At 33.3% G+C, this 17,403-nt stretch overlaps 1 protein-coding gene across 1 annotated transcript in view; it reads right to left on the reverse strand.

The window, feature by feature from the left end:
* The window catches only part of LOC149770769 (uncharacterized), a 41,002-nt gene that overhangs the window by 12,848 nt on the left and 10,751 nt on the right, over positions 1 to 17,403 (reverse strand). Inside the window, exons 7-19 of the mRNA XM_089949143.1 lie at positions 15,327 to 15,461; positions 14,488 to 14,614; positions 13,909 to 14,018; positions 13,062 to 13,372; positions 12,337 to 12,424; positions 11,912 to 12,016; positions 9,818 to 9,895; positions 9,422 to 9,519; positions 6,907 to 7,026; positions 2,764 to 2,918; positions 2,257 to 2,392; positions 1,701 to 1,850; positions 770 to 914 (exon numbers count right to left, since the gene is read on the reverse strand). Of these exons, the coding sequence (XP_089805269.1) occupies positions 770 to 914; positions 1,701 to 1,850; positions 2,257 to 2,392; positions 2,764 to 2,918; positions 6,907 to 7,026; positions 9,422 to 9,519; positions 9,818 to 9,895; positions 11,912 to 12,016; positions 12,337 to 12,424; positions 13,062 to 13,372; positions 13,909 to 14,018; positions 14,488 to 14,614; positions 15,327 to 15,461 (1,758 nt within the window). The remainder of the gene's footprint in view (positions 1 to 769; positions 915 to 1,700; positions 1,851 to 2,256; positions 2,393 to 2,763; positions 2,919 to 6,906; positions 7,027 to 9,421; positions 9,520 to 9,817; positions 9,896 to 11,911; positions 12,017 to 12,336; positions 12,425 to 13,061; positions 13,373 to 13,908; positions 14,019 to 14,487; positions 14,615 to 15,326; positions 15,462 to 17,403) is intronic.

Genomic DNA, 17,403 nt, shown 5'->3' on the forward strand with positions numbered 1-17,403 from the left:
GAGACAGGTCACATGATACAATAGACCGGGTCAGATGGATATTCTCTTCAATAAAGCACAGTTTATGAACATGGCATTATCAGGAAAATCACACTTCACATATTAAACACTAAGCACTACCAGGGAACTTTCACGTCACATACAAGATCATTGTTATTTAAAACCGTAGTAAGTCACTCAACATGCAGATAAAATGATGTCTTTCAAAATTAACATCGGAAGGACTTAAATAATAATAATAATAATAATACCAATAATAATAGTAACACATACACAAAAACAACAATAGGCATCGTCACATTCTTGATAATGATGATTTGGGTATATGTAGGTGCGTTAATATATATATATATATATATATATATATATATATATATATATATATATATATATATATATATATATTGCAGTATATGTATGTACTGTTTAATTTCCTTATATTCCATAAGTTATACAAGTGTTATTTTCTACTTTCTTAAATTGAAGTTTACAAGTGTTTGTATCTTCCTATCCACAGATCAAAGAATTAATAATTCTAATTATTTTAGCATTCTAAGTATTTTCGTCTGGTTTTACAAACCAAATAAATGACGTACAATCTATTCAAATTAAGGACATACTAGCTTTAATTCATGTATATAAAACATGTAAATAAGAAATGTGTCTGTGTCATATACGACTGAAATCTATATTAATTTTTAGTATATTACAGTATAAGATTATGCTTTGAATGCAGTAAGATATATCAATTTTATTTAATGGTTCATACAAGGCAAAATATTATTGCATCTGTTTTTTGTCTTGTTTTCAGGCAGCTTCCCATCCAGAAATTCGTCTTTTGGGTCAGAGCCTTTAACTTTCGTAACTCTCATCCGATCTATTTCAAAATAAATGCGTTCATCTTCTTGCAAGTTCTGAAATACAACCGTCCTTAGCGTTTTAAATGAAATATTGATTTAACAAACATTGCAATGCACGAAAAAAATGCAAGATAAGAAATGCTAAACCGACTGATTAACCTATGAATTAATGCTTTGATTGTCCTTTACGGCTGATTGGATTGGCGTCTGTAAAATGGAAAATGACATTAAAATAAAAAACATTTAGGCGAACTTATTGTGAGCGTTTATTGCATTTTGTTATGGTGTTTGACTACCAACTTTCCATTACTGACAAATTTTATTTTTAATATAATTATGTCTGAAACTCACGAGGTAATCATGTTCATTTTTTAGGTCAAATTTGGTTTATAATATTGATAGCCAATCACGTGATCATTTTGCAGTGCTTCGTCATGCAAACAAGTAGAACGGAATTAACAAAGCTACTCATTCAAAACTATTATTTAGCACTTTCATTGTCATAAACCAATACCATGTTTGCAAATTGTATTTGTAGAAACAAAAATAATTTATTAAAGCTCACTTAAACTGCACTTTATATATAACAATATTGTTGTTGATTAACCACAAACAAAAGTCAGTTTGATAAATGAAAATAATAAATCCTAAATAACAACAAACCCAAAATCAATACGTAATGTGTATTGGAATTTAAAAAAAACTAATTTATAATTAAATCATGTATTTAACACATTCAGAAAATACAGTCCTACAGCACAAAATTATGGGATAGTTGTATTAATAAAAGATATCGTGTGCAGCCAATTTTCTACTGCCGTAACAAGAAACGTTAGATACCTCAAACTCAGTTAGAAGCTTGGTTTGCTTCGTCTCTGGATCTATATGTCGCATCTGCGCGTAATGGTTTTTGAAATCATCGGCAGACATATCGTTCCCAATGTTTCTGAAGGCCTCTAAAATAACCTCGTGCAAATAGATATACTGCTCCTACAATGAATGCCAATATATTTTATTATAATGGTCTGTGTGCCTAGGCAAGTATAGAGACAATTAGGGAAAGTAATTTTTGTAAAGTTAAGTTAGGTTTTGGTTCACCCGTTAGGATTCACAAACATATTATAAAGGAAATTCTAAAATTTCTTTAACCACAATGTCAATGGGAATTATTTGATATATTTGTTTCCAACTTTTTGAGAACTATTATTTAATATGTCCATATTTTTCTTCAAGACTTTGAAAACTCCTTTTCCAAGCCAAATGTCACATACTTTCATGGTATTATAGTAGTAACGATAATATTTGAATACTTCCCACGATAACCATTTCAAACTTAAACTGCAGCATTTCATAAACTGGCATTACAATTAAATTCATCAGGTATGACGATACATACCGTGGTCTGTACAAGTCCTACTCTCTGTTCCCTCAGTTTATTGATGCATTCAAATATATTGACATATCCTTTTTCACTTCCTTCATCAAAACTATAGTCCAGAGCAATGTATGTTCCAGTCCGTCCAATACCGGCGCTGGAGAAATATTAAAAACGTCTGAAAATTTCATGACCAATATTTTTAAATATTTAATTTGACATAATCATTGCTGTTTGAAGAACAAGTGAACACACACACACACACACGCACATATATATAGGTGTGTTGTATCGGCGGAACAAAATTTAAACACAATTAGAAAGGTAGGAATATAAATGTACTCCTTTATTAGAGTGGCCTTCATACGCAGTTGTCAGCTAAATTAGGTTTGACTATTATAATACTGACTGAATGCACTTACTAGATCATCAAAAGCTCAATCTGGTATGCATACACACACATAAGACAGAGACACAAGAACAAAAACATATTAAGGACACTTTATCAGGTCATAATTAAACTTGTACCTGCAATGAACAAGAATCGGTGAGTCAAGAGCACACTCCGAATGGCGGACTTTATTCCAGAATTGAACAAGACTTGAAGCTGTATCGGGCACACCTCTGTCAGGCCAAGAGGTGAAATGAAACTGCTTGACAGTCTTTTGTTTCTTTGAGCCAGTCTAAAGAAATTACAGCTATGCATTAATTCAGTATGAAACCATTCCATAACAATGATGCATTGTGGGATTACCTTCTAACAATTCTAACTTTCTAACAAAATATCGTCTGGGAAACTTATAATGGATATCGACCAGGCTTTCTTGACTTTCTTGACTTTGTAATGACAAAATAATGTATATATGGCATTAGGTCATTTAGTTGCTTGGGGGTAAAAAGAAAATACACTTAAGAAAACGATCGTCATTTCGAGTGCCCATTTATACGGCACACAGATGTTATGTTATCGCAGCAAAGAGTGAGGAATGGACCTGTATATTATTAACAATTGGGAACATCCGATGGTATACCTCACCTGAAATGTATTAAGCTGCAATTATCAAAGGTAATGCATGTTCCAGTGCATGTTTACTTATGTTAATAAATGATCATATAGGAAAAAATAGAGGAATCAATAACTCCATTCAGTATCTGGATTTCTAACGCATTGCATTAATTCCAGTGCAATTAAGATGGTTCTGAGTTTTGAATAGTGCCATGTGTGGAATACATTGCCAGGTGCCAAATATATTTGAATGCAAGCGATGTAAGTAAACTTATTTTGATCTTATCTGAATGAACATGCCATGTTAAGGTCATCTTACAATAGTCAAAGGACCAAACATTTTTACTTGCTTAGAACTGAATATCTCTAGACTTAGACTATAGCATACGCAATGTATTCACATAGCTTACGTGTCCAAGTGCATATTTTTTTTCGAAAACCGATTTTACATTCCTTATCTATTTATGTTCATATTTTAAATTAAGTCTGCAGATGTATTTACTCTTGTATTTAGATTTTATTAAATGAAATCATTTATTTTACTGATTTAATGAAATTATAATTTGACTGTTTCGACACAAAATGCACGTTATTTTGGGATAATTGTCAATTTATTGAAAGAGCTGAACAATGATACTGTGATATATCGAGACTGTTTACACCTCAGCACACCTGATTGGAATTCATTTGGGACACTATTCTCTAGGACTTCTGCTAGAACATTTAGGATTAATTTGATTCTAACTTATAATACTGTAGATTCCTTTTAAATTTCAATTAGATAACTTGATGATTAATATCTATCATGCACGCAAAGCTCCAACACCTTAGGGTTTTTCTCCCAAATTTAGGGATGTCTCCTGTTACTTGATGACATCTTCTGCATAAGCAAACAAACTAGTGAATTTGTGTCTCCATTTTTCACATCTACATGCCATTGTGGTATAGTTACGGCAATACTACCTTACTAACATGACTGTGAACTGGCGTAAGCAGGCAAGACAATGTAATTACTAGTGTCATTTGATCTTGTCAGTATTAATGGCTGGATTCATTGTTTGAAGGTCGTTGATGCGGATAATACATTGTGTGAGCAGAACTAATTTAGAAGGGATTATAGACGTTAAGAATGACGACGGAAGGGTTACAAATGACCTTAGTTAACATTAAAAACAAAAAACAACGTTTTTTCTCAAAATAAAGTATCTGCTGTTTCGGTTCATAAAGGTGTAGAGATGGATAAGAATTTTTACTAAACACCATCAGAAGCAATTTGTACATACTTAATAATGCTGTTCGATTATGTTAAGATTGCTTAGCAGCTCTAGTGGGATAAAACTGCATTGGTTTGAGTTCACTGTTCAAAATTTGTATAGACACCAAACCATGCATGTTCTACCAATGACAATACACCGAAGTACACCTGAAAAAAATGATGGATGCGATCAAGTTAAACAAAAACAACATGACTATACATTATGATAATTATGTAAAGCTGATTTTTACTTCGGTTACAGTAGCAAAAATGACATCACGTGTCATGCAGAAACCACGTCTCGTAAAATCATATTAGCCCCAACAACAAATATGATACCACTAAAATCCATGTTCGAGGAACCTTCATGATATGTGGATACAATTACACGTGCCCATATCCTTTTCCCAAATTCATATCCAATAAAATCTAACCTTCCTGGTAGCAGATTATTGTTCATAGCTAAATTAAAAAATAATATTATACGAATTCGGAAATTGCACGAAATTTCTCATGCAAACGTACAAACTCTATTCACCTTGTGACCCAAGCTTAATGTCTGGGACGAACGAGGTATTTATTTTAGTCCTTCATACTAGCAAGTACTATTTTTTTTTAAAATACAGATTTGATTGTTTTTCTTAAAAATATGGTGACAGTGGCAGTAACGATGTCAGCAATATAGACTGCAAATTAGGCTTTAAGTCACCAAGGATGACATGGTATAACGCTTGTGGATAATATTCTTAAATGACAACATTACATGCAATAAATACTCACTTATCCGACTAGGTAGGTTTTCAAATATCGTATGACCAATATTCATAATTATGATCTTTTGATGCGTCAACAATGAAACAGTATTATTAGTCTGCACTGCGGACTAAAATTTAAAAGTAGTGATGGGTACCTTTAAGGAAAGATTCGCCACAGTGGTTATTATTTCCCAAAAAAAATGTTTTAATAAAGTTCCAAAAAGAATATTAAGCATAGAAGTGTAATTTCTTGACTTAAACATTATGAAACCACTGCAACATAGTCCAAACTATTTAGAGACAGACTTCTTTGGAACAATTGCAAATAACAGTTAAATTGTGATGATTGGAAAGCAATAATAAGAGAAAAAAAATTCCACAGATTTCTGGCATCGATTGCATGAACTACGAGGCTAACGTCTGTAGCCAGAATGGTAAAGAAGATCTGCCTCTGTCAGATGACGATATCATTATCTCTCGAGCCATGACATAGTGGATTATTATTAAGGATAATAATCACATTAGTGAAGTGACATAATAAAAACTAAGCAGGATAATGTCTGAGCAACAATAACAATATTTTCAATTCTTCTGGTATGTACAACAACAACAAAAAACAGTAACTAAACTAGTTTAACGTAACTGTTTATATTTGTTTATTGTAATTGCTTACTTTACAATATAGTCATAATTATTTTAAGCTTTAACACGGGTATTCTTTTTCATACTCATTCAGCCATAACAACACGAATTAATATTTTAATTATATTGCATTTTATTTATTGCTTTCGATTAATGTTTTGATTGTAATAATCAATATATTGAGAATCTTTCATTTTATATTTGGTGTGCACTGAAACATGTTTCATAATATAGTTAAACATAGATGTTTCTCATCTATTTGCAACAGTTACAAACACGGCGGACAAGTTTCCACTACATAATGAAATCCTTGACGACAAGCCCTACCTAAACCCAAAAGTCAAGGAAAAGTCGCAAATTCAACAGATGAATTTGTGACAATTTGTTTCTTGTCAAATTGGTAAATAAGTTTTTCTGACAATAAGTTTACATTATGTAATCTTTCTTGAGAGCATAACTGCCACAAATACAATACAGTTTGTAGCCTTCTGTTATAATTTTTAAATTTATGTATTGTATACACGTGATGAAAACGTAAACATTCTCATATTTGGAAGTTGGACTACATTGGTAAATATGTCTGAGAAATTCATTACATTAACCCAGAGTGAGAGGACTGCATTAGAAGATGTCATTTACAACAACCTTCTAATTTCCAAAGAATATTTTTCAAAATTTGACAGTACCAGTCTTCAACAGTCGTGGCACAAAGGTAGGAAGTTGAATCTACCCATATGATGAAACATTTTAAGCTTCTTGGCATTAAATTGGCATTACCACATTCCAGTACTTACCCCGAAAGGATATCTTCCATTCTGAAAACAATTCAGACTGACGTCAGAGGAAGCTATATTGTGCTATATATAAAAATAGTATGAATGGCAATGCGTTACTGTGAAAAGAATGAGTTGATGTCAAAATGTGTATATATATATATATATATATATATATATATATATATATATATATATATATATATATATATATATATATATATATATATATATTCTTACCTTTGATACAAGAAGCGATCTAATTACGTATTCCGCAAACATTTCCTCGTCAATAAGCTCAACCCTTATCATTCCGTATTCATGTGTGCCTTCGTTCGGCCAGTACTGTAGACATTTTTGCTGCAAATATTGGTGTCTTTAGTACATGCATCAAAACATCGAGAATGTCAGCTTTTTTACCACCTAGCGTTAGCCAATAAATAGCATAATTAGTTACGACCTTCGCTTCTTCAATTATGTTTTATATGAATCACTTTCATAACTTCAGGTATGGAATACTCATCCATAACTGTAGTACAACACGACGTTTCGATGCTTACCGTATTTTAAAATATCCATTTGTAAATGAATATAATGTAGTGGAATTGCAAACTTATTTTGTTTTATTTTTCCTTCATCAAAATATTAAGAACAATTAAGAACATCAACATGAATATGCTGAACATTATTTAAAATCGAAAAATATATCAACTTGTAATTTTTTCATTTCCTATACAGATGTATTTATTGTTCATACTGAATGTACCGGCAAATAAGTTATTTTATCTTTGAGTGACATTCACGTACTAACTAGCTGGTTCTTACGGAATAAGGTGACAATGTATTTAGATCCAAACGTTACATACCAAAAACTTAAATCAAGATCCAATGAAATTGATCGACACTGTGCTAATCAAAGGTAACAAGTCTGGTTGGGATTTATGAACACGATGGTGTGAGAAGCCTCGTACGGCTCAAAGGAATCAGTAGGAACAACAAAGGTTGTATACGGTCTATGATCTTCATCATTAGCTACACGTTTAACAAACATCATTTTTGGACTAGATGTTCTCGAGCAATCATCGGTGTTCCTGGTGAATCAAACATTCGCAACATCGATGTTGTCAAGATTTGATTATATTTCTTTTCAGTCGGTGAGATGACGAGCACTGTTTAATAACACCATGATTGCTTTGTTGATAAATCTCAATTGGGCATTGCCAGGGTATTTTTTTTTATCATCGTCCTGTATTAGTTTTCCTTCAATTTCCTTGGTTTTTTCGCATGCAATGAAACCCAAGACGTGTCCTGCGCTAGTAATTATATTTTTAATTGCTTGGGGTCTCTGGACAAGTGTAGATAATACAGAAAATCGATTTGTCTTCGATTAACCTAAACGCAGGCACGCCTTGTCAAGTGCATGATCAGATATACATTAAATTCGGCTGTTTTTTTCTTCCTTATCGATTTTGTTAAATATATTGCCGTAACGGCTTTTGTTGCATTACCAGTCACGTCTTAACCTGCAATCCACTTTCCATTTCCAGATTTACAATCACTAAATCGGACAAACTTTGTTAAGCGGCTTTATTAACGACTTTGACAACCGCAGGCATCATATTTACTGTCAATAGTAGCGTAACATAACTTTGTTACTATTAGAGTTAGTATTTCTTATAGTCGATCTCAACTCGATCCCAGATTTTTCTTCCAATTCATAGCAGTACCTTTAATGTTATCAACGCCTCACATTGGAGCTTTTGCTTAGCGAGTGATGCTGCGCGCGAGATCAGAGCCCTGAATACATTTGGTGCTGCAGTGGACGATCCACAAACAATGTCACAGAGGCCACTTCCGTAATATGTCGCATAAACGGGTTTTCTCACGTTATCAATGCAAACCGTTCTTACGTGTCCAAGCACGACTTCACTATTATTATGGTTCAATGTCAGGTCATTCACTAATTAATTGTTGTATCGTGACAGGATTCCCTTTTAGAGCAACAACGCGTCTGTAATAATGCATAATGGTAACACTAATATGTGTCAATCAATTATGTTTGCATGAAAAACACACAGGTGCTAAAGGCGCAATTGTTATCAAATCACTGGGGTCAACAGTTGGCGAAAACCCGAACAGTATATAACCCTGAACAACTACAATTGTATTTTAAGACCCGCATTCGTAAGTGCCACTGATAGCCTCACAGGTTTAATTGCTCTGGTCCTTGAGGTAATCCCCACAATGTCGAGAGCAGTTTGATCTCACAGACATACAAATAGTTTATCATCTGAAATATCGTCACCCCAACCAAAAACTGATCTTGATTGTTTGATATCAACCGCATACGTTTGAGATTATATTGCAATCACAGAACTGTGTGTGTACTCATTAGCCAACTGTGATAGACTGCATCGGTTAAATCTGGTACTTTTTCATACGTCGATATTATTAGCCATTATTATTTTTCGAAGCTGTAGCCTGTGTACATCGATCCACCCAGCTTCTGCTTGGTAACATGTTTCACGACCTTGGATCGTTAATGATAATCCAAGTATTGCACATTATATTTAGCTTGCTTACCACGTCATGTGAGTGATAGATGCTGTGGTGAATGGCCAGGGCCCGAAAAGGTGATTGGGTGCAAAACACACAGTATGACACTACTTAATTACATAACATACAGATTCAAAGTTATATATCCTTCATATAAATATTGTTATCGCGATCATATTATACATATTCCCATACCTACCTTTCCTTGTTCTATTAATCCAGTGAGCATCACAATCTGTTGGATATCATACTGCCAAATCATCCGCCAAAAATCGGTGACATTGGAAGGGATAGTTCCTTGATAAGTCAATTAAAAGAGAAGATTCATTTTGCAAAATAAAATCAAAACACGACCTGTGTTTATAGAATTATACATGTTGTTAAGAAAAAGGTGCAGAAATAAATAAGTATACAACGAAAGGTATGTTCATCAAGAAGATAATTTAATTTTGTTTCACTGTTTCGTAATTATTTTATTTAAATCATTGTTTTTTTTTTAGATCTGACGTCTTTCCCGAATGGACAAATATAATGAATTAGATTACCAAAATCAGCCTGTGTGGTGAATGGTATCCGTGTATTCACACCATTCCACTTGTAGTGTATTTATCAAGCATGTTTGTCACAAATTCATACCTTGAGCCGCAATATATGCTCTCTCCCTCTTGTAACCCTGAAATGCAAAACAACAAATCGTCATCATCTATACCATCATTTTCTTCCTTTCCAAAGTATTATTATTATTATAAATTATTATTTATCTCGGCCTATACCAAAAGACCTGTTTTAACGCATCAATATTGAATATGCATTTATCAAGGAATATCCTGCATAAACCTTACAGTGAAAGAACTAAGAAAAATAATGTATCTGAGAGCGGATTGATAGAAATAATATTAGATGACAGGATTTTATTTAATACATCTCATCCCTTCCCTCTGTTCTCTTTATAACAATAAGCTTGCTTACAGGTCCACATCAGATTCAGATATTCAATATGTTAGAAATAAGACAAGACGTCTTGCTTTTATAAAGGAAGCGTTGTTATTATATGCTCATTTTTCCCCCGTTAACTTTACATTGTCAGAATCGTTCAATATTCCCCGATACTGAATGCGCGCGACAATACACATATCGCATTCACATGAATAAAGGAACTACTTTCTTTTGCAAACAAACAATGGACTCACACGCCAGCACTTTTGATTTGTAAACAAATCATGTACACTCGCGTAAGAGGCTCTTTACGTTTTGGTTGTTTAAATTTGTTTCTGAATGACCTAAAACATGTTTCGTGGACTGCCAAAAAAACCCCAGCTGTTTTGACACATTCCGCGTTGATACAATGTTTCGGATTTAGGTTAGCTACATTATATAAATGACGGAAGATTAGGTCCTTACAAATAACATACAAGTGACAATGCACATACTGTTTTCTTTAGCTGGTATAAGAACGGCAAAATAAAATATACATACAGTTTTACATCCTGAATTTCCTCAAAATGTATTTTCTTAATTATGTAAATCCGAATTACACGAGCCATCTCATCGGTTTTCAATATGGATTACACATTTCGAAATTGTACTGTAATTTCGATTATAAGTGCAACTGCATCCTCCTTCTTGCACTCAAAATGAAATAACCATTAAATTTCATAGCGACTTTTTGATAATTGCAACTGAAAGACTTCATATTTTCCCAAATTATGATTTGAAACATATAATGACAGAAACAAATACATTTGCGGACGTAAACAGGCTTCTCCCGCGCCACTTCAATCCGATGTATTTCATGTATAATTTGCACAGATGAATCCAGTCCAAAATCACAAACTTTCGTCGAACCGAAACAAATTACCAAAATAGATTCATTCCAGATCAAATGGATCAGTTGTTGCAATGCGCATTCATTCACAATATGACTGCAAATTTCAACTTTAACTAGACACTCCATTTTCTTTCGAAAGTTATGTCGAGAGCGCGACTAAGTTCAAATTTATCTGGACGGAGTTATGTGCACATTAATAATGATGTCATTGTGTAATGACAAATCTGCGCTTGTGTATTAGTTCGAAATACGGTTTTCATTCATTGACGTTGTTTCTTGTAGTGTATTTTAGTTATATAATTAAACCTTAGGTAGAATAAAAATGAGCATATAATAAAAAGGTTACTGCATTTGTATGGGGAAATATGAACTCGTTTTGATGGAAGGATATCCTGCACTCACAAGTTCGTTCAGTTTTCCATCCAAAAAACTCGTTCATATTTTCCCAAACAAATGCTGTAACCTGTAAATATAATCTGTATGAGGCTACACATCATATTCTGACACTTCAATATGTTAGTAATAAGACAAGACATCTTGCGTTTATAAAAGATGCGTTGATATAATTGTATCAGGCTACACATCATATTCTGACATTTCAATATGTTAGAAAGAAGACAAGACATCTTGTATTTATAAAGGAAGCATTGATGTAATCTGTATGACACTTCATATTCTGACATTTCAATATGTTAGAAATAAGACAAGACATCTTGCGTTTATAAAGGAAGCGTTCATGTAATCTGTATGACACATCATGTTCTGACATTTCAGTATGTTAGAAATGAGACAAGACATCTTGTATTTAGAAAGGAAGCGTTGATGTAATCTGTACGACACATTATATTCAGACATTTCAACATGTTAGAAATAAGACAAGACATCTTGCGTTTATAAAGGATGCGTTGATATAATCTGTATCAGGATCATCGGATAGTGGCTCCAAAGTAACTCTGTTCATGTCATCTGAAAATAAACGAAGAACTAAGTTGTTAAATGTCGATAATTTGTGTGATGTCTCTCAGTTGTAAATTAACCATTGTTATGCTAATATAAAAATCATAATCTATTTTGACCACTTTTGTGCGTGGCTGATGAAGTAAATTACATTAGGTATATGATTGTAGACCATGCTAAGCCATATATTGCTATAAGACATTACAGTATTATGAGACTCATACATAACTCAGTCCGTTGAATACTTTTCTCAAGTTTCTGTGCGTTTCCTCCTACCATGTCAAGTATAGAACCAAATATGTACAATATGATGGGGAAAATATACATACATGCATACATTCCTTTATAGCGATTCTTCTGCCGATTTCTCGGTTTTAGAGCAATATTCATTTCGTGTTGAGGACCCGACAATAGCATCTGCAAAAAAGAATCCCAAAGGGTATTTTCTGATAGGTGAAAGAGCTCAAAATGTTGCCATTGGTAAGAAATGCAATTGTAAGAACATCCTTGTACTGTACTTCATCGGTATGTGAAACAACACAAATATAACAAAAGTGTATACAAGAATTCAAAAGTACCTCACCTATAACTTTTCTCGAAAATAAGGTATACAAACACAATGTATTTTTAACCTGCTCAACCCACCCCTCAAACCAACTAATATATTCAAGAAAAAACCATAAAACATAATATTGACAATTATTAATCATCAATGGAAAGCAAGAAAATGTAAAATCATTGCGAAGTAATTCAGATCGTTCCTGAATATGAAAATGGACATTCTATAAAGTATTTAGTTTGCTTAAGTGTATATGTTTTTATTCTGTAAATACACACGAACATTACTGTTGATGCGTTTATTTTATCATCATTTATACATCATTGTATACAACCGAAGGTGGCTCCAGTCCATATACATTTTAGTTTGTAGTTATCATCCTTATCGAGTAAAATATATAGAAATAAATTAAAAAATTCAATTATGGAATATAACATTTGCGTGAAATTAAGTTTGTCTTCTCAATTAAAGATAAAGAAGCAGGTAACGTTTCACCTTAAATTCTTCTTCGATGCCATTTGAACGATGAATTCCCCTCTTAATATACTCGGTGAGATCTTGAACTGGAATTCTCTTTCCACCTCGTTTAGAATTTCTCACTGTGTTGTAGTAAACATTTTGCTGGTCTCCTTCATCCCTGTTTTCAAGGGTTTCCTCATTGTCACACTCTACAACGACTTCGGTATCTGCGGCAGCGTTTCTTTCACCCGCATCTTCAGCTTTTTCAACAGGTATATCTTCTTTCCTATCCCGGTTTATCTTCAAAAAAGAATCTTCATTTTCTTGCTTCATAACGGAACGTTCTTCTTCTACATAGGAGAAAGGCATCATTTTGATATTATTTCAGATGTTTCGATTCTAACACATATAAATCGCTGAATGTATGTTATTGCAGGCAATGTGAATAAGGTTACTGACTATTTTTGTCGCTTTGGTAATGACACAAAAAAACGGGGTGTTCAATATTCTCTTACATGCCATGACGCAATGATAAGGCATCAATGTTTTCATAATCGACCGCTCCTTTTCAAATAAGATGTTTCATGAGTATGAAATTATTATTTCTTATAGAAAAGCTATTGATCTTCAATCATTTTGAAATAGTATATCTTAACGATTGATACGAGAATCTGTTACATTAATATTTGGTTATCATGGACCGTTCCATGAGATTTAAAACGTGTTCGTCCAGTTCTCACAGATAGAAACAAGATTCTTTTTGGACGAAATATCCTTATATTTGCAAGTTTGTATACTTGACACTTATGCAAAACAAAACGTTATATTAGGCTATAAAATCTTGCTCAAACCCTCGAACCAATCTTAATTAATATTAAACTACCTAGTCTTAAGGCAGCAGCATTCTCGTAGATATTCGAAGAAAACTGGGAACCTGATGTACTCGGAACAGATTGTTCCGACTGATACTGCTTCGCTCGAAGGGAACCGTTCCTAAAATAGAAAAAAAATAAATCATCATAGCTATTATTTGCATAATACATTACTAAATGTAGACTTTGAAGATGATAATTATATAACTATACCAATTCTTGTTCAAGCAATTATTATTCTATCTGTATGCGTCCTAGTAAAAATGTGAATGATCTCCGTTACATTGCATATCGAATTAATGTCCGAAAAATTACGAACCCTGTGCATGTCATCTGTCCTCGGGTAATCTATTTTATGCCAGTGTACAGAAATAACTTAGCTGATTATCTAACTGCAGTTGTAAGATAGAAAGAAGCACCAAAGGTAACACATTTATATTGTGAACAAACAAACATTTGGGTAATTCATTCACAGTGGAATTCAATGTCTTTTTAATATTGTGGTTCCCTTTAAATCAGCGTGTTTTGTGTAATTGATGACCTTGTTAAAAATGTATGTTTACGTAAAAGTACTTAATAGCCTTTTCTACCTTCTCTTCCAAAACATGATAGCGACCAAAATAATTATTAGTATCAGGCCAGCTGCACCGAGAGCCCCTCCCAATGGAACACCTATAGGCAAAACAGATTCTGTTGATGTTTCGTTCCGTTGCAGACCTTAAAATGTAATAGTATAGTTTTAGTTGTACCAATTTGTGCACTATTTGTTATCTTTGACAACATTTTAAATTTAGCGCACACATCGAAATGTTGCAAAATAATCTCGATTATATAAACAGAGGAATGTGTAATTGATGAGTTGAACGATCCAAATTGGAATGATCGTTTCTTTACAGAATATGAAAATAATTAATATAGTTATGAAAAAGTTATAACGTAACTCCGACTATCAAAAATAGCCATATAGTATAGTGGATGTTTTTGTAACTATCAATTCATATTACTTGAAAGCTATTTATATTGCTGTATAAATTAATGTGCCTTATACATTGACAAACTTTTTCACTCTCTAAAGATTGCTGCAAAACGTATTAAATTTTTTAACTGTCAACATCGAAATTGTTTTTAAAAAACAATAACATTTGCAAAAATGGATTTTGCCACAAAATAAAATAAAAAACATGTTTTATCAAAGCAAGAATCAACAAGATTTGTTTGATTCATTTAACATGTATGAAGTGTTTCTTTTATGTTTTATTTGCACTTTCAGCAACAATCGTTCTGACCCATAGTCAACGTGCAAACGACTCAACTCCATTTATTTCAAATTTTTTATTTTGAACTATGTAAAATTGCAGTTCTAAATTATCATGCGTATCTAATGAGAATTTCGATACAATTTGATGTATGTACATGAACAAATTCTTACTTTTGAAGCACCCTATTCCACTGTATCCTTCAGAACACCCCAAATAGCAGGTCCCATTGATAGAGTCACAGGTTATATTGGCGCAATTACCACATGTATTACTGCAATTTATACCGTACCGCCCCTGTGAACAGGCTGTAAGAAAAATATACAAGAAAAGCTTAAAGTATAATCCAAAACAATATTCATACAAAATATCAGATACAATTAGAATGTAATGCATTTCTATATTTTCTCTCACGTAATGATAATCCTAGGTCGCTAGTAGTTGAGAATAGCGCTGAAGAGACAAACGTGAATCCCGTGTTAAAAAGAGTCAACACCTCAAAGAAATTAACATTACGCCGCCACTTTAGATGGTAGTTTTGGTTTGCTTGATAACAAAATCAAATTCTTTATATCATCTAATCATGGTATGAGGCCCCTTGTAAGGTAATGTTCTCTACCACATTCGATAATTGTCCCATCTATTTTTAACAGCACAACAAACTACTATGCTCAGAACCCTATCAATACTTAGTTATTTTGTATACACAACGAAGTTGTCTACTATCCATCAGCAAGTTATGTACTATCCATTAACCAATTCTTTACTATCAACACGCAGTTTTCTACTATGCGCACCTCGGTTTTGAACCGAGATTGAGTCAAACCAAAGACATAAAAATGATACTAACAGTGCCTCGCAAGGCAATCAGCATTAAGAGGTTAGCGTTAGAACTGGTGTCAGGATAATGTGGCTCGGTTGGAAATCTTGTGTGATATCTGCGAAATGATGCCCCAGTGGTAGACATCACTATAAACTGCCACACTGTAGACATCGTAGCGATATGACTGAAAGATTATTAAAACTACATTAAAATTCCAAATCACACACACGCACAAACATATCTACTCTGCGTTAATTAGTTATCTACTATCCAACACCTTGATATCTACTATCCAGAGCGCAGTTACCTACTATCTTGCACCTGGTTGTCTATATTTCACCAGTCAGACATCTACTACCAGCATACACTTATCAACTATCGGTCACTCAATGTTTTTTAACGTCTAGCATCTTTAACTAAAAATTGTCACTTACCGTCCTGATAATCCCCTTTATAAAAAAAGCATACTAATCTTAAAGTACCAATAACTGGGCTTGTAGTGACCAGTACGAATTCATCTGCTGACCCTACGAAGTAGGATTTAAAAAAGTGTAATAAATAGAATTGTAATCCATTATCAACATATCCTTTTCCTATTTATCCCCACCACCACCCTTTAATCCCTCTTATAAAGTAAAATCATATTCACCCTAACAAAGATTTCCTTTAATATCCATTCCTTCATTTTAAACAAAACTATCATGCCGTTCACACAGAGTAATATCCTAATCCGAGGCATGTATTTATCATTTTGTCCGTGTTTGCGCTTAACGCAGCGGTAGTGAGAGAGCTAAAACAAATGTTCGAAAAAATGAACACCATTTTTCTACAATAAAACCGATCACTTAAACATTAATAAATGACGAGAATTAAGACTGGTCCATTCCTTTTCATGTGCAGATGTCAAGTACTAAAGATAAACAGATTTACAGGTTGGCTACGTTTCAAAGTTAGATTCGATTTTTATTCATTTGGTACTATGTCCCTTTATAACAATTGTAAATCAAACAGATAATCGTAACATTCACAGATCAACTTTTCTATTTTGTCATCGTTTCGAATCACGAGTCTGGGCTCTAAGGAAGGGAATTTATTGAAAACACTCACAAAATAATTGCCAAATAATTGCCAAGTATGTTACAGACAAGACGCTTCCAGAAAGAGTTCACTTTCAATCTAGTCCGACTTCCTCACTGTAACTCGTTCACTCAATTTGGGCTGGAAATGCGAGTGGTAGTAGGGCTTTGCCAAGGCACAACAACAAAAAGCGTCTTGCGCAGCAGCCGGTTTAAGCAATGAGTCAAACTGAGATCATACATTGTCACACCTAACTCTAGTCAATGAAATCGCTTATCGTGACTAAGCATATCTTTGCTTGAATTTTCAGTGGATGTTAACTAATCAGTTATGAATGAAGCTATCTTTTG

Source organism: Sinohyriopsis cumingii, unplaced genomic scaffold, assembly GCF_028554795.1.
Source record: "Sinohyriopsis cumingii isolate HCF-2022 unplaced genomic scaffold, ASM2855479v2 utg002407l, whole genome shotgun sequence".
Lineage (NCBI taxonomy): Eukaryota > Metazoa > Mollusca > Bivalvia > Unionida > Unionidae > Sinohyriopsis > Sinohyriopsis cumingii.